This window comes from Aricia agestis, chromosome 1 (assembly GCF_905147365.1).
Source record: "Aricia agestis chromosome 1, ilAriAges1.1, whole genome shotgun sequence".
Classification (NCBI taxonomy): Eukaryota; Metazoa; Arthropoda; class Insecta; order Lepidoptera; family Lycaenidae; genus Aricia; species Aricia agestis.
The window spans coordinates 24,947,224-24,973,920 of NC_056406.1; the positions used below are offsets into that span (position 1 = coordinate 24,947,224).

At 36.0% G+C, this 26,697-nt stretch overlaps 1 protein-coding gene across 1 annotated transcript in view; it reads left to right on the top strand.

Annotated features, from left to right (window-relative positions):
* Positions 1 to 6,904: 6,904 nt before the first annotated feature.
* The window catches only part of LOC121727404, a 130,056-nt gene continuing 110,263 nt past the window's right edge, over positions 6,905 to 26,697 (top strand). The window contains exon 1 of the mRNA XM_042115244.1: positions 6,905 to 7,121. Within this exon, the coding sequence (XP_041971178.1) occupies positions 7,049 to 7,121 (73 nt within the window). The 5' untranslated portion in view covers positions 6,905 to 7,048. The remainder of the gene's footprint in view (positions 7,122 to 26,697) is intronic.

The following is a 26,697-nucleotide window of genomic DNA, read 5'->3' on the forward strand; positions in this document are numbered from 1 at the left end:
TGTGGCCAGGCCGCGGGAAGCCATCGCGGCGTTACCATGGTAACCGGTAACGTCCAAGCAACGTCAGACGCCTCTACGTCGCTGCAAAGCGCTGTTTTTCTATAAAGTTAAGTTTAAAACAGCGCTTGCAGCGACGTCTTCCGACGCTCGGGAAATACGACCGTTGCCGAAAAATTACGAAAATTTCTATGTGCATTATTACTTTGGGAGCACTGTACTTACTTGTTATTTTATTTAGAAATAAGTAGATACTACATACATTATTGTGATGCGCGAAAGCTTAAACAAAGGTGCCTATCAGCATTCAGCTAGCATAGTTATTTATTTAATGTCAATGGACAATTTTTAAGATAAATTTACACTGTGTAGCATATTTTACGAATTATGAAGGAACTTTTACTTATTCCTAACTAGGGTTATCGTTGTTGTGAAAAGTTGTAGATAAATGTAGATGTAAAATATACATATTTTTTCATTTTTATACCAATCAAAGGCCTATTATACCTGTCTAACTACCTACCACTCTGTGATGTATCTAGGTAGAATTATTTTATAAAGTTGTATCAATTGTAAAAATATTTTATGTAAGTAAATAAGTACAAAAATAAAGGGATTTCTATAAACTATGTTTTGACCTTACCTAACATAAATTAATATGCCTACTATTAAAACCGTAGCGTGCACGGTCTATCGGAGAGGTCCACCTGTGCAGACGTATGCCTGCGCAGGCGACCGGTGCAAAAACGAAAATCAATTCTCTCGAGTGAGTAGCAGATACTAGACATATTTTCTCTATGCTTATAGTCAAAATAAATAGATGCTTCCTGCCTAAGCGAGTACAATCATGATAGCAAAAATGTAGATACGCAACGTTAGAAATATAGTCTGTCGAAAAAATATATAACATAATAGAGTCGTCACCATCGCTCTTATGGCCACACTGCATCTGGTACTTAACTATAAAATATTTTAATGGTTAACCTTATGGCTTTTATGAAACTAAATGACGCCCTCCGTTTCGCCAAAATTCGTTTATCGTGCGGGAACCCTACATTTTTTCAAGATAAAAGGTATCCTAATTCCTATGTCCTCTCCCCGAAGTATCCCTATGCCAAATTTCAGCAAAATCGATTCAGCCGTTTGGGTGTGAAGATGTAACATACAGACAGACACACTTCCGCATTTATAATATTAGTATGGAAGTATGGATACAATTAAAAAAACGAAAAATCTCGAAAATGGTAGCTGTTTTATTTGTAGGACAATGTTACTCTTAAATTATATGACTAATAACCTATCAATATACAAAAATCAGCTTGTTAGGCTTCCGTAGTCAACGTTGATTACAGAACCCTATAACGGAACCCTAACGAGTAGATTTTTTGTATACTTATTGATAGATATTAATATTATTTAAGAGTAACATTGTCCTTCAAATAAAACAGTCCAAATATTTAAACACTAAAAATATATAAAGAAATAGTAAATTTACTACAAAATATTTGAACACTAAAAAATATTTTTTAGTGTTTTTTAGTGTTCAAATATTTTGTAGTTTTTTGCGCAGAAACCTAGGTAATTACTATTTTAAGCTGAAAAATAACTCAAACATGTTAAATATTTTCGTATCAGAAAATGATTTTGGTATTACGTATGTATGAGAATTTCGATGGCACCCGGCCCCTTAAGAGACCCCGCAGACTGCAGACTTTCTATCGGCCGATAGTTTGGTTTGGCTCTTGAAGCTGTACGGAAGTGCGCATATTATGACGATACCGAGTCGGCCGATAATTAATTTTGATGGGCTTTACGATTGCCTTCAATGTAACCAACGGTAAACTGTCGGCCGATGGTTAATATGTACGACGACTATCGGCCGATAGGAAAGTCTGCAGTCTGCGGGGGCTCTAAGTCGTCATATCCATCGGTTGAATTTTGAGTTTTGACATAACGCAACCAAATTATGTAGGTCCCACATCTACCTCTGAATCAACTTCTCTGACAGTACACGCACATTGTAAAAGGACTATGCTTGACAAGGAACAGTGTACAAATCACGAATGATATAAAAAATCTGATTTGCCCCCTCCTGGCCCAGAATCTGCGTAATTTGCCCCCCCCCCCTGGCACAGAACCTGGGTACGCCCATATTCCCCGGTCTATCAGAGAGTGAAGTCATGTGCGACGTACATCGATCAAGGCTGCCGCGCGACGTGACATATTTGACGGACGCAGGCTTTGCTGGGGGGACCACGATGTATGCGATACTGCGGACAAATGCTGACAGATAAACGAGAGAGTTTTGAAGATGTCAACGGCAGGGCCCGATCTAAGGGGGTCGAGCCAGATTTGCCCAGAGCGGCAAAAAATGAGGGGTAGAAAAATTTACTTATTCCTATCTTCCAACTTAGCTATTAGCCCTCTACCACCCGAGTTTGAGTATTTTATCTTCCAACCTACTCAAGGTTGGATAGTGGAAATATTTAAATATTCCCCCATTCCCAACAAAACTAGGGCCCCGGTCAAGAGTATAATAATTAATTATTTTGTAAAAAACTAGCCAATTTTGCATCGCCTCACACAAACGTGAGTCAGAAAGGGTAAAAAAATCTCCTGAGATGTTTTAACACGCTACTATGATGTAACAGTCCGCGTACAACTTTTAGATAGTCTGACAAAAATGGAAGGGGAATGCCGAATGTGCAGTTTTCGATTCTATAATATAGCTGGTCTCTTTGGTCGGGCTAAGAGTGAGCGGGGCTGGTGCCCACTGCCCACTACCCACTATTGCTACGAGTAGAATAGCGATTACCTATATAGAATACTATAAATCGCGACCAGACGAATAAACTATAAAATTAAACCCGATGTTTAATTATATAAATTATTTGCTAAAAATTAGTCCTGTGAACTCCCTAAGGCATGGTCACCCTAACACAAAGCTTGTTGACATTTTACTACACATAATAAAGTGTATCGATGGGAACCGATCCATTGTGAGTTCCATCACGCCCTTTCGCCAGCTTTTACTACCAGATGTAAACTATTCGAGCACCGTACGACTGATTGATACATATTGCAATGGAGTCAATCAAATATTTCGGATTAGCTCGAGCTTTACCACAGAATATATATTAGGTTTTACCAGAGTAGACAAAATGATAGAGTAGGTATACCGACTTAGAACTGATGTTGAATTTTTTAAATTTGAAGTATTATGACGAAAATCGTCGCTAGGGTTGTTAAATTGTTACCTACGAATTTAAAACTATGACATATTCGCTGGACGTGTTCCTTCCTTTTTGGTCGTATTCTTGTTTGTGTTTTGACACATGTGATTAAAATTGTCAGAATCCAATTTTGAAATCTTTTTTTTAAATATTTAAAAATAAATTATATCAGCCAGCGCGAGGCACATTCCGTTCATAATCCTAGTGAAACCCGACGAATTTGACAGATATTGAAACCTGTCCGTCTCTTTGCAGTCGAACTACTGGTCGTTATGTCTATTGTGGTTTTACACAAGAGTAGCTTATGAATCAACGACTGTGATATACACATAATTGTGCTAGTTTGTGCGCCTATACAGAACTCCGTAATCCGTACATTGTTGACGGGTTCTACGTTCGTTCTCGGGAGTTCGGATCTTGGGAGTTGACAGTAAAGAGCTCTCCACCTAGCTAAATAGACTCGGTAGTTTTAGCGTGACGAGGCAACTAACAAGCGGACACACTGACACAGAGAATAATACAAAATAATATAATAGAATAGAATTTATTAATTTCCAATTGTTACAAGGTGGTACAAAATTTCTGCCTCACAGGCGCAGTTTTGCAAATTTTAAATCGTAGTCGTAAATATTTACGATTAATCCAATTATTTTAAAAAAAAAGTGAAATTTATACAAACATTTGGAATCTCCATAAAGTTAATATACCTAGCGGAATAGAGAAACAAAGGCCTGAGCAAGAGAGATGTTATTATCAGTAACACTGCGTGGTAAAAACAGTCGTGTGATACATGACAGCAGCACTTTTTTTTGACGTCCAGTCGGCACGCGTGCCACACGTTGACAATTTAATCTCATAGAATTCATGTTCAATCATGCTTGTGTAAGTATACACATATTTTTCACACAGATGAAAACCAATTTTGGTTTCGTTTGACAGCTCGAGATTGTTGTTCTATTCCGCTAGGTATATTAACTTTATGGGAATCTCAAAACAATGCATAATATTTAGCGACATTCTTCTAACCGACAGTATAAGTCTATGTTTCTAAAGGGACGCTTATACGGGCAACTAAAATTGCTCCACTCTCGTCAACTTTAACGTCACGACTACAGCAAGCAATTTTCGGCAACAAGCGGCAACAATCAGCAACTAGTTACTAGGCAATACTGTCATACACGAGCCCATCGGATATTCGTCAATTCGTATCGCCGCAATTTATTAAAATTGCCCCATGTTGCTCCACTAAATTGCTCCAGATCGCTCCATTCGTGTCGCCGGCAATTAATTGCCCGCTTCTTAACAGTAATAATTATTATTTTTAATGCAAATTCATAATGTCAATCACACATTATACAAAACAATAAAATTAATGTCAAAATAATAATAAAAGAAGATCTTTTGCATTCGTAATACCAGTAACAAAACCAGTAATAACTAATAAGACATTTTTAAATGTTACTGACTTGTAGGTACTTACATTTTTTTTTATTAAATAAGGGGGCAAACGAGCAAACGGGTCACCTGATGGTAAGCAACTACCGTCGCCCATGGACACTCGCAACATCAGAAGAGCTGCAGGTGCGTTGCCGGCCTTTTAAGAGGGAATACGCTCTTTTCTTGAAGGTTTGCAGGTCGTATCGGTCTGGATATACTTGTAAAAATGTATTGTTGGAAATAAAAGAATCTTGATTTTTACAAGATATTAGCCTCGGTTCATTCGCCGGTAACGTTGAGTAAAGTAGCGCAATTTTCAGAATTTCGTCGCCTACGTGACATTATTGTAGGTGTTTGATTCCAAGAAAATGTCGTACAAAAGTCCCGATCAATACACTGACATACACACTCGTATTACATTATAGTTCAGTAGGGAAATAGCGAAGTGACGCTTTTAAAAGCTCTACCTCTCGCAAGCGGCGAAAAGTGCCAGAAAAAAAAAAGTTTATGTCGCTATAGGCTACGAAGCTACGCGAGGCTAGCAAGTAGCAATGCTACCTACCTTATTTACATTTTCTCAATTCGATTTATTAAATTATGTATTTAAAAATTATAATTTAAGACAAGCTCTCTTCAGCGGGGCTAAAATGATCGCTTTGGAGAATCATGATATGAATCATAATATGATTCATTTTTTAAAATCGCAAATTGCAACTCTGCTTGCAATTCATGTCTAGTAATTTGTACTGATTTGACATTTGTCAGTTTGACAGTTTCAATCAATTCATTTGCTGAATTGATTGACCATTTTAGCCCCGCTGACATTCGTAGAGAGTAATTTAAAGGTACTACAACACTTTTATATTTACTATTCAGTAGAAATATACTCGTAATAAGGTAATGAAAGTAGGTACTAAACAAATAAAAATCCTACTTAAAAAACATACCCACCCATCTGTCTCTTAAAAGATATTGATATATTTAATCTAATTGCCTAATTTACACTTTCTAATTACGACTTCTTATCAATAAGAAAGTCACTGTCAGGCAAAGGGCGATGACACTTGACATCAGCTGAAGATACGCTCGTTTTTACGTTACGACACAATGACATACATATAACTAAACAATAACACTTGTGTTTAAATGGGTACTCAATCTAAAGTATTCAAATTTTTATTTTAAAACAGTTTAACGGCCGTTCCCAATATTTGATCTATCTCTGGTTTTGCCCTACTAGAGATAGGAATAGCTCACATTAGACATTAGAGACATATATTTTATGTCAATTATGAGCTATTCCTATCTCTAGTAGGGCAAAACCAGAGATAGATCAAATATTGGAAACGGCCGTAAATGTATAAGATAATATACTGTCAACACTCTACAATATAGAGTTTGCAGTAAGTCAATAGACAAAATGCTATAATCATATAAAAAAACCAACCTAACTTCGCACAATAATACAATATTACAATCGAACCTTTAAGTACGTTAGTTTGATACTCCTATCTCCCAAATTAAAAGCCAAGTCTTACTGAATCTCATGCGTTTCGGTGTTTTGGCTTAGCGTAGCAACAATAAATTTGTTTTCGTAGTGTACAACTTATCAAGGGCGTCGCCAGGGGGGGCAAAGAGGGGCAGCTGCCCCCCCCTAGAGATTCTAAAAAAGTTGCCAAATATAATGCAAACAACGACCACTATAAATTAAAATCTGATAATTAAAAAAAAATACAATGTTATTATAACTTATTTACAAGTTTTTTATTGCATAGTCAAGAGCTCGTGCTCGTGTAGCTTTACACATTGGACTCTGTACTGTCACAGAATATATATTTATATAGTATTTTTATTATATAGTACTAAGATACTGTTTTTACAATCACTGTAGATGTAAGGCTCGTAGTACAAGTGAAAACCTTCATGTGATGTCGACTTTGCCTACAAATTACAATTCATACCTACTTTTCTCCTTCGTAGAGAATGAGAAAAGTATGAATTGTAGTAGGTAAAGTCAACTTGCCCCCCCTGCGCCATCGGCTGGCGACGCCCTTGCAACTTATTAACTTTGTTATCCAATTTACCACAGATAGGTACTTAAGGAAAATTAATGAATAACTTAACGTCAGTATTTGTAAATTTTGGAAAATTCGATCAATGTAGACGGGCTTTTCCGCTACAGGCTACGAAGTTCGGAAAAGCAGCTCACCGCTCAGTTGCGAATCGCGCGTTGAGGGGAGCGGTCGCGTCGCCCCGCGCCACGTTTACGCGCGCGTAAATCCAATTACGATTTTAATGCGATAATCGTAATCCCGGTTTGTTGTGGTTGGTTTTTGGTTACCGTTCGGTGGAGTGTGTTGGAACGATGTGAGTTGGGGAAGATGTGGAGGGCGTTTCGAACGCTCGCTGGATTGTTGTGGTTGGCAGGATGGCGCGGCACCGAAGGCTTGATAGGTGAGCTTTTGTTTTGAGCCCTAGATGTAGAGGTTGGCAAGGTGTTGTTCTCGGGTGCGATTCAAGATTCGCGAGCCGCGAAGCCTTCAGAGCTTGCCAAGTAATTGCTGTGTGGGGGTTACTTAATAAAAGAGACGATAGGTAATAAAGTATGACGATATTATATTAAAACATTAAATAAGTCTGTTTTTATTTGTGCACTTAATTTTGGTAAAATTTAAAAAAATTAAATATCCATTGGAGGGTAGTGGATGCTTGTCAAATATTTGGCAAATATCTACTACCCACATAAAGCTAAGCTCGTGAATTTTTACTTGCACCTAAATGTTTTTAAAAAGTAGAGTAGATATTATTACATATTATTTGTTTGTGAACCACCCTTTTGTACAAACATCTAGCTAAATTAATGTATCATAAATCGTAATTTCATGATTCAAGTCTCGACAGAACAATAAATACTAAGCACTCAATAATATTGCTATTTCGTAACGAATGACAAATTAAAAATATATCTACTTACAGGGTGTAACAAAACTAAGTGATAATACTTTAGGGTGTTTAATATGAGTCCACTTTTTTCATTTTGTATGGGAAAATTCACTACACCGCTCTTGGCCATACAAATCACGGACTATAACCTACTTTTAATTAGCTATTATTATTTATAACATAAATTAAAAGACAACCCTTATAAATTCGTCAGGTTGGAGGTCAGAGGTCAACGTCCTTTGTGTCATAGCCACATTTTCGGACAGATTTTACTCCGAAGGGCTTAAGGGTCTTAAGGGCTGCTTATGACAGGGTGAATGAAATTCGTTTATTATTTTAATCATGATTTTAGTAAATAGGGTAGAAAACTTGCAGAATTATTATTTTTATAAAAGGGTTTATTCTTTAATAGCTGTGAGCATGAAAAATCTGTCTTTCGTAAAAAAGTTCTCATTCTCAAGGACTCCATGGTAAAAGGCATTTAATATTTTGGTTTAGTGGTGGTGTCAAGAGGTAATAGACAGACGACTTTTTTTTGGATTTATGTTATAAATATGGCCGATTTACATTATTCCATCAAATAAACCAATCCAGCACTGGATTACTACTGAAATAATGTATAAACGGGAACTGGAACGCACTGGAATGCCATTCAGTGCATTCCCTGGTTGCATTCTTCTTGAGCAATTTCGCACTGGATTTAGTAAGGACGTAGGTTTCTCACGACTTTTTCCACTGAATAATATTTCCCTGATAAAATTAGTTCCACATCTTCTCGTTCGATGTAATAATTGTTTAAAAAGTTTTACGAGCGATATTACACAAAGCTCGCGGCTAACCAGAGGAAGCAGTTTACGACTGTGTTACAAATCTGTCTTCGTTTCTCAGCAATTGAACAAATGTGATATTTGTTGGGACGGGGTTAGATGCTCTGAAAACTTGATGATAAGGATGGTGGTGGAATTGGGAAATTTTAGGGTACGTTCTGGTTATTCTCTGCTCATCATAATAATATTTATTTTAAGGGAAATATTTAGCGATTTTTTTTTTCACTTAATGGATATTAGGTACTTTATAAATGAAATTTGGCTGATAACTAGCAAGCGGTCTCTCATCTCCGAAACAAACAGAATTGTACGTTTTTGGGTACTCTGAGGGATACTAAATATCAAAATATATTTTATAAACGGTTATGACGTGTTTATCATTGATTTAATCAGAACAATGATATTTTAAATACAGAGCAAACGAGATAACAAAAATTTTTATAGATCATTAACTTTAACAGGACATGGTGATTGTTACTAACATATTATGCTAAAGTCTAAAGTAAAAAGTTAAAAACCGTACACCGTTAGATTTTTTATTTTCCCAAAACGTGCGGCGATGGAAATGTAGTCTTTATACTAAGTATATTTGTATGCCAATTCAAAACTTCCATTTCCAACTTTTTTTGAAGTTTATAGATATTGTTTCTTAGACAAAATATTATTTATTTCGTTTAGTATTATTAAGCTTGAACGCCTCCGTGGTCTAGTGGTATAGAGCGCGGCTCTTGACTCGGAGGTCGTGGGTTCGATTCCCGCGTTGGAAACATGTTATTTCCAAGTTTGGTTAGGACAATGCAGGCTGATCACCTGATTGTCTGACAAGTAATATGATCCATGCGTCGGATGGGCATGTAAAAAGTCGGTCCTGCGCCTGATCTCTCGCCAGTCGTGTCGGTCGTCCGTCCCACTGGGTTATGAGAGTAAAGGAATAGAGAGTGCTCTTGTGTACTGCGCACACACTTGGTCACTATAAAAATTACATATGCGTAGCTGGCCTGGTTTCAATGAAACCGGCCACCGTCACCGAAACCGGTGTGGGAGCTATTATTAAGCTTTACTTGCTTTACGTTAATCGATTTAAGTTTCTAGAAAAGTTTTAAAGTTTTGCTGCTTATTGAGAGTACCACATCAATTTCTTTTAAATGGATGATGGAGAAGAAAAAGGCTTTTTAACTCCAATGCAGGTGCTGTTTGGGACTATTTTGACATACATTATGATTTGAAATTGACGTTCCTCTCGTAGATGGCGTAATATTTTATATAGGTACAAAGGTTACTTGTCCACCATGTCCTGAGTTTTAATTTCTTTGGTTCGATCCTATAGATCAGCGGTCGGCAACACGCTACCCGCGAATGGTTAACTTTCGGCCCGTGAATGTTTTGTGAATAAGCTATAAATATCAAAAACAATGTTTTCAACCACATACTACATAATAATATAGTATCGTATTCGATGGGCCCATTCTATTGGCCTTGGTTATTCGGCTATTCCCATATGTCACCGCACCCAAAACTGCTAATGTAACAAGCTTGGTAATGACCGTATTTCCGTGATTGTATTATTGTCATCAGACATCATCTTTGGATGTTCTTGTTTTTTAATGCAGCAAATCCATTTTTTAACATTGTGAAATAAATAATTAAGCAAAACAATTAAGTTATATCTTTTATTGTAAATGTTTGTACTGTTACCTTTCGATGAAGTGTCTGAATATGAAATTATTATTTATTGAAAAGTTCTACTATACGTCGTCTCTTGGTTTTATCCAAGGTCTGTTCCTTATGAGGGTTAAGTCACATGTGACAACTAAAGTCACAACTATAGGCACAGAATAGATAATGGTACAAACCAAACGGTACCTACAGAGCTCCACCAAGTGCCAGGCGGCCAAAGGTACAGTTTTGGAAATTATTGGTAGTTTTGGAAACCATGAAGCTACAACAACGGCGGCGCTTTATATAAGTATAGTCTGCGCCCTACTGAACTCTATAATTGATATTCTAAGGTTGAAACACTTACGGATTTTGTCGCGTAGCGTTGAGAATAAAAATTAATCCCGACGTTTCGGCTACTTTGCAGCGGCCGTTGTCACGGGTGCACTGAGGTGACAGTCGTCCAATTTATTGAAGTTCTTCAACTACCCGAAGATTAATCAATTTTTGTTTGCGTTCCGATCTACACAAAACGAACTCAGTGTCTTGAAGCCGAGGTGTCCTAGATTTGTGCTTTAGTTTGTTTACTGACCACGGCCGCTGTAAAGCACCCGAATCGTTGGAATTAATAAAAGTGCTCTGCGACAAAATCCGTAAGTGTTTCAACCTTAGAATATCATGAGTGATACTCGCGTAAACTTAAGAAATAATTATGTGAACTCTACCAGTTACCACACAAACAGATACACATTGAATTGATATACTTGCGATGTCAGTTTACCTATTTTAATTTTTAATAGCTTATGAACCTATGAACTGACTCCTACGAAAGAAGAAATGTCGGTAACCCTCATTCCTATATCTTTGCACACATGTCGTTAAATGGTAAACTGATTGAAGTCGTGACGTATGCTATTAAGCAAGCAAATACCCGACTCGGCCGACACGCAAACTTCCATTTTATAGCTTTCGGACTTACCCCTTTTCCAAGTGAAATGAGGAATTTATTTTCCCCTCTTCGCCTTAGTCTGAGTTTGCGCCAGTCTTGAACATATTATCAGCTAGACTGCTGCTGATCGTTTGTTAAGTACCATACCTTTCTAGATACGAATAACGAGACACATAGTATTAATACCACGTAAGCTTTAGTTGAAAATAATAATAATAGTTCTGAGGTTTTGGACAGATACAATATCACTAGCGCATTTGATTGTCGTCATACTCGTAACCAATAGAATAGATAAACTCCTATCAAAACCTGCAAAATCCTCAGAAACCTGCAGGCTAGGTTCAAAACTTTAGAGTATTATACCATTCATTGGAAAATATAATGATTTTGTATAGCCAAACCTTCAACGACGACGACGACATGGAAATTTATAGAAATTTTGTGTATCAAAGTTTAAGAAAGTTTTGTGGCTCCACTCACGGCTTTGACTGTAAAAAACGCAAACATACACGTACAAATATAATAAATAATATGAAATCGACACCTAATTGGATTCTCATTGATTTTCTAACATCAGAACACATCTGTCTTTTGTGGGAAGCACAAAAGATCCTAGCGTTATAAAAATTAAACAAAATCATCAATACAAGCTTACAACACTCAATTTTATTTATTATTCTTATAGATATAAGGGCTAAATTAGAGAAGCAGCATTTGACGTATGCACTTAGCTGCATAAAAAAATATAATCGCCCTGGCGAGGATTAATAGTACACCATAAAGACACGTGGTTACTCCATATAGTTGTAGGGGACTCGTGATAATAATTCAGCATTATAACATAATTCCGATTCGCACATTTGCTCTACATATAAAGGGCCCTCTCCACATTGAAAGATGATGGAGAGCCATGATTGCAACCGTGGAGTCTATCACATTACAGGCGGTACACGTCTTTCTTGGTTCGAAAAATAAAGTTGTGTGAGAGAGAAGAAACTCTTAACTTTTTATTGTTTTTTCTTGGGTATCTTAAATAAATCGTTTAATCATACTTAATAAAACGGTGTATTTTATTGTTTTTATATTTAATTAATCGTTATAAACCCCATACGATACTGACTGCGAAGCTGTATAAGGCATGCACATTGCACAATCGTAGTTACAATCTATGTAATTGATTGTACCTACCTGTAAGTTCTTGGCGAATATTCATGTCATTGTTCATTCATTTATTTCTAATAAAATATCATGTAAGTCAATAAGTAGATTGTGTTTTATTAGTATTATAGTCCTAATAATTGGGCAATCATAGACGAATATTGGTCCATTATGGGCCAACGTGGAAAGGCCGCATAGCGATTGATATTCCCCTGATAATACAATCGATTGTAGTTCTGGGAGCACAATAACGGTGCGTTTGTGCTCGTAGCGGTATTGGTAATGTATTTTTCTGCGTTTTTTAATATTCACTTAAAGTAATGGTGACAGAAAATACTAACAGTAAATTAAAAGTTTCAATAACTATCTTGATGCTGCTCTCGCATTCTATCTGACATGACAATACTTTATCTAACGTTTCATTTTAATAGTTGTTTATCATTCTAAATGAGTAATCAGTAAAGACAAAAAACCGGCCAAGTGCGAGTTGGACTCGCCCATGAAGAGTTCCGCAGCAGCAATAATGTTTATGATTAAATAAAGGTTAAATTAAGGTTTACCATTTATGACGTATAAAAAAACTACTTGCTAGATCTCGTTCTAACCAATTTTCATTGGTAGTTTTTATAGTAATGTACATACCTACATTTTTCTTTGACTTATCATATGCCCCTACTTTAGAAGTTAGAGGGGGGGGGGGGGGCACACATTTTACCACTTTGGAAGAGTCTCTCTTACAAACTGTGTAGCTTAAAAAATGATATTAGAAACCTCAATCAGATTTTTGAAGACCTATCCATAGACACCCCATACGCATAGGTGATAGGACCCCTAAAATTTTTATAATTTTTCCATTTTTGTATCAAAATCTTAATGCGGTTCATAGACTACATCTACTTACCAAGTTTCAGTAAATAGTATAGCACTTATAGTTTCGGAGAAAAGTGGCTGCGACATACGGACGGACAGACAGGCATACATGACGAATCAGATAACTGAAACCCTTTTCTACATAATTTAGGGTGTGTACGTGTTCCTTGTAGAGAGTTCACTGTGAAAGTAGTAACGCTGAAACACCAAATTTTTTCTTGACTTTTGTATGGGCAAGCGCCCCTGCGTAAAGACTTTCCTCATACAAAAGTGAAAAAATATTAAGCGTGCACATCCTAAAGCATTATCACTTAGTTTTGTTACACCTTGTATTTCCCGTAATAAAGTTTCTTTATGCTAAGTACTGACATACGGTTTTGCTCGATAGTGTTACTCCAATTCGAGTAATAACCACCGTGTGGACCGCAAAACTGACAGCTCGAAGGAATTAAATATGTCAAATATCAAGGGTGTCGCTAGCCGATGGCGCAGAGGGGGGAAAGTGGACTATACCTACTACAATTCATACTTTTCTCATTTTCTATGAACGAGAAAAGTATAGTATGATAGGTAAAGTCGACAGCACATAAAGCTTTTCACTTGTACTACGAGCCTTACATCTATTACCAGATTTTTATATTATGGTAGTCGTTGTTTGCATTATATTTGGCAACTTTTTTAGAATCTCTAGAAGGGGGCAGCTGCCCCTCCCTGTCCCCCCTTGGCGACGCCCTTGTCAAATATGTAATTTCCTTCCATTCGGAGTAAAACTATCGAGCAAAACCGTATGTGAGTACTTAGCATTAGTGCGATGACAAATAAGGGGTGACAAAACAATTAAATAAGGAAAGCTCATAAAAACACCATAAAAGTAATTGTTTTCGGCAATAACATTGAGAGGGGACCAAAGTAACGGTAGTCTTGACTGTAGAAAAAATCATTTATAACCAAGACACAACATAACCATAATATCAAACAAGAAAAACAAAACACTGATGTATTTAAAAGGTTTCTAATTAGCATACATCAATATAATATGAGAGCTGTATGTTAGTAGTATGTTAATAAATTACAGGCTTCAGTAACATGTAACTTCCATTTGGCCTGCGAGCCAGCTGGCTGTAGTTGATGTAACCTTAGCCATCCATCAACAGTAGACGTATCTCACAATATTTAACCCCGAGATAAACAGTAACTATCTTTAGCTATCTTATGATGCAAAGAAATATTTAGCAATAGAAGATGTAAATTGAAAAATAATGGAATATATTGTTGTATGATCGATAACGAAAACAGTTTTTAGATTTATTTATTGCACTGTAATCAACATTAGGTTTGGTAATGAAGATTGTAGAACCACTGACCTACATTTTAACCAGAAAATAGGTTTCTTGTTATGTCAGTCAGTATAAGACTAGAAGTAGAAACATGATTGATGCTTTTAAATTAAGACATAATGATGATAATGAAACATCATTTATCATTATGAAATAGCAGCAGTCCAAAACAAAACGATCAAATCGATTTATTATCTAGAGATGGGCAGATGCCGATCCAGTGCGTCTCATACACTGTGTGTAGCTGTGTTCTGTGGTAAATTACCCTTATCAAGCTAGACAATAATATGGCTTCTACTGTGCATAACGACTGCTTTCAGCAACGAATATTAATCGTTATATAAGAGAAAGGGTAATAGAGATCTCAAGGATTTAACAGAGACTTACCGACAAAAGGCAAAAACAAATTACTATGCTTACATTATAAGTAACTGCTGACACTTCTGTCACTAATGAATTTTTTTTTTACAAAATTAGGGGACAAACGAGCAAACGGGTCACCTGATGGAAAGCAACTACCGTCGCTCATGGACACTCTACTCGTAATAGTATAACATCAGAAAATCGTTTTAAGTCGGGCACAATATGATTTTTAGTCTTCGTAAACTTTGTTGGTAATTCTATTAATTACATATTAAGCAATTTGGCTTTGGTATACTTATAAACAATGTTCTTATTAAGTACTAGCTTTTGCCCGCGGCTTCGCTCGCGTGGAATTCGAAAATCGTCTACAATACGAATATTCTTGCAAATCTCCTTGATAGAAGCATGATGTTTTTCCAAGACCAAAAGTAGCCTATGTTACTCTCCATTATTTCAACTAAGTCGATGCCAAAAATCAAGTCAATTGGTTGCTTCGTTAGGCTGCGAAGAAAGGACAAACAAACAAATACACTTTCGCATTTATAATATTAGTATGGATAGCTGTTTCCCGCGACTTCGCAGGCGTTAGCATAGTATAATAACGGAAATGGATAATTCTCTCCTTTTTATGGTCCCTTACTCAAATGGTAAAAAACGGAACCCGATTACATTTTATACACCAGATATGAAGTTGGAAGAAGACAAATATATCTGAAAACCATATTCAAATCGGATACGTAGTTTTCATGTTAAAAAAAAAAAATTTTACAATATATCCCCCCCCTTTGGCCCCCCTAAAAGGGGTGGGGGAAAAATTTTATACACCAGATGTTAAATTGGAAAATACAGTTAATAAAATGAAGTTAATCCATTGAAGAAAAAAGTTTGATACAAAATTTGACCCCCTCTTTGGTCCCCTTATAGGCGAAAACCGCATTCAAATCGGATCAGTAGTTTTCGTGTGATGCTGGAACAAACATACAGACAGACAGACAGACAGACAAAAAACTAACCACAGTTTTGGCTTCTATAGCGATGTAGTAACAGCCCCCGCTTATTATTTTTTGGATATCTTTAATGTACAGAATTGTCATTTCTACAGTTTTATTATATGTATAGATACGTCATGTTTATTTGTATATTGTTAGCTTTATTCAAAGGAGATTTAAGCCTTCGTTAAAACTTTTTAATAAAATATCCTCCATTAAACCCCGCTTTAATAAAAAGTTAATAATTAAAACTTAGGAAAGCTGCGTCACAAAAAGTGTCCTGTTACTAGTCGTTAGACCGACTTTAATTAATAAAAGCATCATTAATCTTAGTGGGGAAGTCGGTTAAATGACACCACTAATGGTGGACTAGGTTAAGCAATGAACACCATATAAGAGCAGTGGTTATGTTTACTGTATGTAGGTGATTTTTAAATTGGCGGATATTCGTGGGTAAATATCAAATATCCACTCTACTTTCAGAGCAATTATATCCTGTGAAGTAATAAGAATAAGGAAATAAGAATCTAAATTTATTGTTTGATCATAATATTATAATTATTAGAAAACTTAATTCGCCACCTTGTAAATGGGATTCAAAACTATTCTGAATTTAAAGAAATTTCGCACAGACAGAGCGGGATTTACACGAAAGGACAAAAGGCTTTTTACAGCAGCAAAAATATGTATGTTCGCACTTCACAGGAAAGGACTTCATAAAAAAGGATTTGATAAAATCTTTTGTTAATTAAAAACTTATTATAAAACATTACGAAAAAAACTAAAATGTATAGAACGTGTACAGTATTTCAATGCTCTGGGCTTAAAATAAAAGTTGAGGGATGCTGAATTAAAAATGTAAAAATCGTGTCGGAACTTTCGAGGCTTGTTTTACTCCTGGAAAACTGCTTTTAGGTTGGATGTAAATTCTTTTGAAATAAGGTGCGTAAAATTAAAACAAATTATGATTTACCTCTGCACTCACTGCCGCAATCAGAGAAGAACAATTATAATTACTTATTATTTTTTAACAAAAAATTAAAACCGACTTCCAAGGTAAAAACAAAAGTAATATTCTTAAACATAATCTAAAAAGAATCAAATAATTCTTATTCCTTATTATAGTGCCGTCTTCAGACTCCTCAAACCTCAACTATTTCTGTACTCAATCTTCGTACTTTTGAAGTCGCTACCAGCCCGGAAAAGTTCTGAGATCCTTGACATAGAACTTACGCTAAGGTAAGCCGGTACCGGCATGAAGATTGAGTACAGAAATAGTTGAGGTTTAGGCGAAGTCTGAAGACGGCACTATAATAAGGAATAAGAATTATTTGATTCTTTTTAGATTATGTTTAAGAATATTACTTTTGTTTTTACCTTGGAAGTCGGTTTTAATTTTTTGTTAAAAAATAATCATTTTACCCGTTTTAGTTACCTATGAGACCACAAGGCTATATTACTTATAGCTCGTTGTCTTAGAGTTGTACATATCGGTCGCCCGCGGCTCCGCCCGCGTGGATGTCGGTTACGGCTGCAAAAAGCCTACCCAGGAAAGACTCGGTCAGCAAAATGATTCCCAGGTCAATTAACAGACTCCAACACTGACATCGACGCACACTGGTCCCAAAGTAAAATAAAAGGGACATTAAGAATTTTTGGATCGAAGGTCAACGGATCAGGCTGATTTTCTTTTGTAGACAGCTGATGCATTTACAAGTCACTTTTATAGATGTCGTTTTTTTCAAATATGCCGTATATACAGAGATAAAAAATAATTAATTATTTTTTGTATGGACGAAATCATAATTTTGTCATTTTATTCCAAGATTCAAACGTATTCAAAATAAATCATAGCACAGGTTATAGAGGGACTCTTGTCGTACATTTTTGTCACAGACACTCAACTGCGATTTTTGCGTTAATTAAATCGATCTAGCTAGGAATCATTTTTAGAAAATGTCTTTTTATTCGTGTTTTATCGAATACCGAGCAAAGCTCGGTCAAATAGCTAGTGATACATTATCTGTCAAACTCTTCATTAAATTTAAGGTAAATCATAATTAAATATCTCTGAGTGCGGCAGTCAGACACATCTTCCTCATTTATAGCTGTTAAGTAGTCATTAAAATATGTCTTTAAGGCGAGGATAAAGCCCAATTTGTTATTCCCTGACTCCCGGTTTACCTAGTTCCAATATTATAATAACGAAGTGTTAAAAATATGAGATATAAAGCACAATATTTAAAATCCTTAAACCATAAACATTTTAATAAAACGTAATACTTTGGCTGTAATGAATTTACAAACTCACCTCCGATAAAAATCTATTTCATCGAAATATAAGTATTAACTAGGATAATTATACATTTTATTTAAATAAATTGTTAGTAAATCTATATTAAAATGTCCTTAACCGAACAATTTTGTTTCTTAATGTTTATTTCCAAAGATATTTAAAAAAAAACATGAAAAATAGAGAAGATCCGCCCGAGTAACTGGAGTTTTATGCTAAGCTAAAATGAATCGTATTGCGATGCGTATACGCTTGTTCTTTGGTTGTGTGCATGGTTATCGTTTTGGATTGAGATTAATCCCCGATTAATTTTTTCAATTCTTAATTATGTCTGACGATGGAGTCTAGTGTATAAGTTACTTTTATGTTGTATGTTTGTAACAGTAGAGTTTGTATTAGTTTACAGTTCACGCCCGGTATACACTGTGTATAATCCAGGGATACAGGGTGTTGGAGCTTATCGGGTGCAACGTGCAGCGGGAAATAGGTCACGTCCTGTATATATATACGTTACATGGTAGCGTTCAAACTTCAGATATCTACTTAACGTACTGTAGATTATGGAGACAGGATATTCATATAGGTGTATTAAAATCAACAACTGATATTTTGGGGATTTGGTTTTCTGCTTTTGTATAGGGGGTAAGGCAAAGAAATACCCTTAAGGTCCAGTAGTCCCTAAAATAAGCAGGTCGATGTCTGTCAGTATGAATATCGACGTAAAGGACATAAAAATAACATCCATATTAGCGCGCATTATGTATGCGGTAAATGTATAAAATTTACAGCTCAAGCTTTTTTAGTAATGAATACATCAAGATCGTAATCTCGGCATAGCTTGTTGAAGTTGTGACTCGCTCTCACATAGGTACGACATACGAGTTTTATCTGCAGTTAGTGGAGGCTATTGGTACAGATGTTGCCTGAAATAAACCATATAACGACAGTATTATAAATAAGTTAGCATTTAACAATACAAGAAGTAATGTTTCTATTTAAATAAATAAATGGTATGTTTTTGTTGCTTTATTAGTTACTAGACGTTCCGCGCGGCTTCGCCCGCGTAAATTAGATGTTTCACAGAAAAATTAGTCCACCAAACAAAAACTTATGATCCTTCACGTGGTCTACTTCTTATCTGATCCAAATAACACAAAAATGCTCTAGTAGTTCGTAAGACAAACCCTTTCATATATTTTCCCCCGTTTTTTCCACATTTTCCTCTATTTCTTCGCTCCTATTAGTTTTAGCGTGATAAAATGTAACCTATAGCCTTCTCCGATAACTGATCTATCTAACACTGAAAGAATTTTTCAAATCGGATCAGTAGTTCCTGAGATTAGCGCGTGCAAATAAGCCCTTTCAAATAATTTACCCCGTTTTCCCCACATTTTCCTCTATTTCTTCGCTCCTATTAGTCTTATCGTGATAAAATATAACCTATAGCCTTTATCGATAACTGGGCTATCTAACACTGAAAGAATTTTTCAAATCGGACCAGTAATTCCTGAGATTAGCGCGTGCAAATAAGCCCTTTCAAATAATTTTCCCCGTTTTTCCCACATTTTCCTTAATTTCTGCGCTTCTATTAGTTTTAGCGTAATAAAATACAGCCTATAGCCTTCCTCGATAACTGGGATATCTAATACTGAAAGAATTTTTCAAATCGGACCAGTAGTTCCTGAGATTAGCGCATTTAAATAAGCCCTTTCAAAAAATTTCCCCCGTTTTTTCCAAATTTTCCTCTATTTCTTCGCTCCTATTAGTCCTACCGTGATAAAATATAGCCTATAGCCTTCCTCGATAAATGGACTATCTAACAGTGAAAGAATTTTTCAAATCAGACCAGTAGTTCCGGAGATTAGCGCGTTCAAACAAACAAACAAACTAACAAACTCTTCAGCTTTATAATATTAGTATAGATTATTAAATCTGGTAAGTACTAATACCTGCTGATAAGTAGTTTGGCATGGTTTGTACCAGCGCAACGTTACTATTGCATATTTTTAGATTAAAAAGTAGTTATTGTAAGATAATAATAATTGTAGTAGTCAGACATACGATATCGCGGACTTTTACGTTGATATTAATGTCCTCTATAAGACTATAGTACATCACTTTGCGATAAGTAAGTATAGTCTATAATTTATAAAGCATAAGCAAGAAGGAATATTTTGGTAGATTTTTCACACAATTATTAACACTTAATACGGTTCCCTTTTTTCTCTCATATTTTCGCCTATATTCAGCAGAAATAGTGTGGATTAAAAAATATGCATTAATACTTCCATCGTGCATCGGCATCGTGGGTATCGCAGACAATAGATCTTCAATTGTTATGCTGGCAGCCGGCTGCCGCTATTGGAGATTTATAGTTAAAGAAATTAATTAATTATAATAGCAATCAAAAATAATAGTCATTCAAAACTTATTTTAAAAAGTTCTAAAAATATTACTTTCGTAGTCATAACTTTTAAAGCTTTTTTGAAATTAGGATTATAATAATGAAGCACGATAGTCTATATCAAATCAATAAAGCAGCACCCGGCTGTCGCATAACTATTGAACATCTACTGTGTCTGCGATTCCCACGATCGAGGTAATATTTACGTGGACTCTCCGGGCGAGCACACCCGCGCGGCGCGCCTTGACGACGCCCAATTCGCAACGTGCAGCAGAAATCGTAATATTTTAATTTCGCCATAACATTAAAACCAAACGTCCAATTTTAATCATTCTAAGACCAAATATTATCTACATTAACTGTACTTAGTGATGAAATAATTTATTTTGATAAGGGTCAATAGCATGATTTAAATAAACGCATTTAAATATAGTCCAAAAAAAATTCTAGATTTTTTAATAAAAAAATGGTTATTGTGCCTCACTCAACATAGATAGGTATAGTGTGTCGCGGACTTTTTTGTAGATATTTAAAAGATCTATAATTACTTGGAACATTTTATGCCTCTATCTTTTATAGTTTAGGCAGCGTACGCAAAATAAGTAACTTTTCTAGTTGATTTTTTAAACCTTGCGTCCGAAAATCCCAAATATCTTACGGAACCTTATATTTTTCCAAAATAAAAATTAGCCTATGTTCAGCAGAAATAATGCAGGATTCCAATGGTAAAAGAATTTTTCAAATCGGTCCAGTAGTTTCGGAGCCTATTCGACTCAAACAAACAAACAAACAAACAAACAAAAAATCAAATCTTTCCTCTTTATAATAGTAGTGTAGATTACTGAGCAAGGCATACAGTAATAAAAAATAACATCGATTTTTAGTAAAATAATAAAAGTATTTAAAAATGTCCAATTTGACAACCCTAAGGATTTTTTGATACCGGGCAATGTTGTCAATCGATGATCGGAATACTGCTGGGTTAGTTTGCCCACCATCATAAGTTTTATTTTATAATTCCCTGATTAATTACATTATCACTATAATACTCTATAGATATTATTCTATAATATATCAAAAGCAAACTAACCTGTGGTTTCACCATCACGCACAATTCACTTACAAATCTGCACCACAATTTGCCCGCAAAAATACGTACCTTTTTTCACAAGTTCCAAAAAGTTACTGAATAAAGTTAGCAATACGGGGTATTCTCTATGTTACCAGTCATATAATCTATTTTCTGCCAAATTAAACAAATGTTGACATAATATTAAAATAACTCTGTACATCAAAGATTTGCTTAAGAATGGATCTTTGGGCAAAGTTATCCTATGTGGCAAAGTTGGCATGTTTCGCGGTAAGTAAAATGAAACTTTATTAACACGAAAATAGATATCATTTTGCTCTAAGTCACTACGTTAAATAAGTAAATTTTAATGAAATGCAACTTTATTCACTAGGCAACTAGGTTGCATTTCAATCTATGCCGCTAATTTTATTATATTAAGAAAAAAATCCTTTATTTTGATAACAGATGCCGCTGCTTGGCGGCTACATCGCGCTGTAACTAGCACGAATATATTTGTTATAGGTATAATGCGCTCGCTAAACGGTAATTCTGCATTACATGCATTACGTGCTGTAATGCACGAATTATCGTGTATTGCAGTGAATGATGCGAATTACATGCAAACTACGTGCTGTACCACGTGCTGTACATTGAATTACAACTTCTTTAATTTTTCAGCATGACATGAGTTACGTGCTGTAATTCACGCATGATCGTTTATTGTAGTGAATGACGCGAATGACATGCAAACTACGTGCTGTACATTGATTTACAAGTGGTTTAATTTTTCGTCATGCAATAATGCAGCGGATCGCGCGATCGGCATGTCATCGGCATGCCCATGGGACAACTCAGTTCCAGGGTGGTGCTCCCGAACACTTAAAAAAATTATGCGTTTCTTTGAACAGGGCATACAAACTGTTAATGTGCGCAAAATTAATAAATCAAATAATGTATTTTGCCATAATATAGTATTTTATTGCTAATAAATAACTTTTGGACGAATATAGGCTGATATGATGATGATGATGATGAAATAACTTTTTCAATTTAATTTATACAAAAAACGTCGGTAAGTATTTACAAGAACGTATCGTGATCTCCGTGGTCCAGTGGTTTAGCGTGGTCGTGGGTTTGATTCTCGCGTTGGAAACAATATTTTATTTCCAAGATTGGTTAGGACAATGCAGGCTGATCACCTAATCGTCTGACAAGTAATGTCATGCGTCGGATGGGCATGTAAAAAGTCGGCCCTGCGCCTGATCTTTCGCCAGTCGTGTCGTTCTTTCGGCCCACTGGGCTAGGAGAGTAAAAGGAATAGAGAGTATACCTACTCTTGTGTACTGTGCACACATTTGAGCACTATAAAATTACTCCTGTGGGATGGTCTCAATGAAACCGGCCACCGTCACCGAAACCGGTGTGGGAAACCGGAAATATTTGTACAATAATTTATTCAAGGTGCAATGAATAAGATTATCATCATAAAAAACTTGAGAGGTGTCAAGGGACACCCGGATGGAACGAAGGTCCAGTTTACATGTTGTACTAGTTACTTTAAAAACTATAGCAAAAATGCTAAATAGTTGTAAGCCGTGCGGTAGTGCTTGTTTCTCTCCCCCTCTCTGGCATTGAACAGTGCGGTGAAGCGACGTCTATTTTTGAGTGTAGGGGAACTGCATGCAGGCAAAACGGAACGGTCAAATTACTTGAAACCTACTAGGGCCATCTATTTGCTAGGTAACGCTACTAATTACTCGGGCCCTTCCCGTTCTCGGTCAGTGCCGGCGAAACTGTCATACGGAACAGCGGATTTTTATTGCGGTTAAATATTTTTTTCACATTTTGATGTAAAAAACACAATTTTTGACCAGTCCGCACTTTTGTTGTAATTAATATTTTCTATTTAATGATATGACACAGTGTTCTGCATGATTTTAACTTTAATATAGTATGTAAAGAATGAAAGGGGTAAAACGGTTAACTTCAAAATGTGACATTTATTCATGAGAACCTAAAAACAAAAAAGACGGGTGCAGTGTATGATTTGTCTCCTCTAGGCACATTGTAGTTTAGTTGTACACAACATTTATTTGTAAAAGGTATTCCCCAAATGACATATGCATTGGGACCATTTTGCCCTTTACCGTGGTCCATTTTACCTTCACACGCAGGCAAAATGGCCTGTGTGATTAATAGGAATTGTAGAGTGATTAATAATAAAGATATTCTATAAAAAATTTAATAGTAAAGCTATATTTGTTGATGTAAGACGAGTTTTGCCTTAAATATACAATTTTGCCTTCAGTTCCCCTATACAGGTTTTTATTACTTACATAAGAAATAATACCTACCTAAGCCCGGGTGTCTTTTGACACCTCTCAAGTTTTTTTTTGTTTATTTTCCGTTATGGTGTGTGAAATATTTTTGTGAAATTATACATTTATTCGAGCTAATTTATTTTTTTTAATTTTTGGCAGTTTAGAGTTTAGACTGAAATGTTTCTTAAAATGTTTAACCTATACTTGGTACTACTAATATATATTCTGTGCCTAAACATAAATAAAAAAAATATATAAGTACTTATCGGATATAATAGGTATGTGTTTTTTTTTTCTTCTGTTCTGAATTTCGAAATTTAATAATAGAATAGAGAAGGAAATAATTTTCCGAGCTCCACGCGGTAACTTGTTTTCGCATTTCATTTTATTAGTTTATTAATTTACGTTTTAGTTTTATTGTTCAATATAGTGTTATAATATGTAACTTCTTTCAATACATATCTGTATCTATCTAATATCACAGCTAATATATAGTATAAGTCGGGGTTTCCTTCCTGACGCTATAATTCCAGAACGCACCAACCGATTTCCACGATTTTGCATTCGTTGGAAAGGTCTCGGGCTCCGTGAGGTTTATAAAACAAAAAAAAATCAGAAAAACCTCAAGATAAAAGCAGAAAAACTGGGTAAACAGGCAAAACAACATTTGCCGGGACAGCTAGTACTTAATATAAAACAAAGTCGCTTTTTTTCCCTCATGTCCCTTTGTTCCCTTTAATCTTTAAAACTACGCAACGGATTTTGATGATTTTCTCAGTGTTAGATAGCCCATTTATCGAGGAAGGCTATAGGCTATATTTTATCACGCTAAGACTAATAGGAGCGAAGAAATAGATGAAAATGTGGAAAATTATTTGAAAGGGCTAACTTGAACGCGCTAATCTCAGGAACTACTGGTCAGATTTGAAAAATTATTTCAGTGTTAGATAGTCCATTTATTGAGGAAGTCTATAGGCTATATTTTATCACGCTAAGACTAATAGAAGAATGCGGAAAAAACGGAGGAAATAATTTGAAAGGGCTTATCTCGCGAACTACTGCGGCAATTTTTATGTTATTTGGCACAGATAAGAAGTAGCCTACGTGAAGGATCATAGGCTATCGATTTTAATCAGTTTTTTAGTGGCTATATATTTTATACCTACTCGTGCGACGCCGGGGCGGGTCGCTAGTTTTAATTAACTTGTTAATAACACGAGTGTGTTTATTATGACAAAAGCCCCGCCACCTGTGTACAGACACCAGCACTAAATTTTAATTATTATTTTTAATAGTTTTTAACATAAATTATAATAATTAGTTTTTAATAGTTTATAATATAAATTATAAACTATTGAGAACAATTAAAATTTTGTATATTTTTTTAATGAAATAAGGGGGCAAACGAGCAAAGCAGGTCACCTGATGGAAAGAAACTTCCGTCGCCCATGGACACTCGCAGCATTAGAAGAGCTGCAGGTGCGTTACTGGCCTTTTAAGAGCGAATAGGGTAATAGGGGAGCCGCAGGGCCGTCTCTAGCCCATGTGGCGCCCGTGTGCAAACATTACCCTAGCGCCCCCTAAGAAGCGCGCGCGCGCGGTCAAAATGAAATGGGTACAAAGTAAAAGTACAGTTTGTCCGGCCGTTTGAGGGTGAGGACTCTAAGCGGTGGCTTCCTTCGTTCCACCAGACGAACTATAACAGCACATCAAGTTAGTATAGGTACTGTCAAATTTTTCCAATATAAATAGATAACAAACTCTATTGTTATTTGTTTGTGGATTGAAGTTTTTTTCGGTTTTGACCATGATGTCTTGACTGACCCTAACAAGCTTAACCCCAAAACATAAATTTTATATTGCTTAAGTACTTCAATTTTACTTTAAATTTCATGTTATATACTTATTAAACATCACATCATCACAACATCGGTATTAATTCGATTTCATTATTCGATTTTATTGAAGAGCTCTAACTTCTCTACATCCGAAGAGCCAGCATGGCACAGTTTGTTTTCTAAATTAGAACACTATGCTTTTCACATTTAAGGTTCATTTCACGTTGAAAAATAAAGATTATAATATTTATATTGCAAAAGCCGAGCCGCTAATGGCGCGCCTTGCTTTGCTGTAATTCTACAAATATAAGAAGAGCTTCGGATATTACACAAAAATTATGCTACAAATACCCATTCTGTTTAGGACTTGCAGATTCTGTGAAGAGGAGGATGAAACACCTATTCACCTTCTCCTCGACTGCCCTGCTCTACTACAGAGCAGGAACAGGCACCTTGGTCGCCACGAATACTCGTCCACAGAGGAAATTCGTGGCACCAACCCAAACCATATCGTTCAATTTATGAGCAGTATTGGGTTGGGGATGATACTCTAGTGCGAAGGAGTCACAATAGATCCTCATGGGTCGCAGTGACGTCAGGGCAACAGAGACCTGCCTTCTTTAAAAAAAAAATTACCCAAAAATGTTTTCAAACTGGACTTCTTTTTACGTTGGTCAATAAAGCGTGGGCCGTGGCGGCCGGCCAGCGCGGGCGCGCGCTAAGTGCGAGCGGCGCTCGGTGCCCCTAGGACCGCAGCGCCCGTGTGCACCGCACACGTTGCACCTATGGGAAAGACGCCCCTGAGGGGAGGGTAGGGGTGGGAAGGGAAGGGAATACTCACTCGGTGAAACACAGCGCAAGCGCTGTTTCATGCCGGTTTTCTGTGAGAACGTGGTATTTCTCCGGTCGAGCCGGCCCATTCGTGCCGAAGCATGGCTCTCCCACGTATTTTTTAGTTTAGTAAATAACATTATTATTATACTCTTGAATTATCCTCCTGAATTATCATG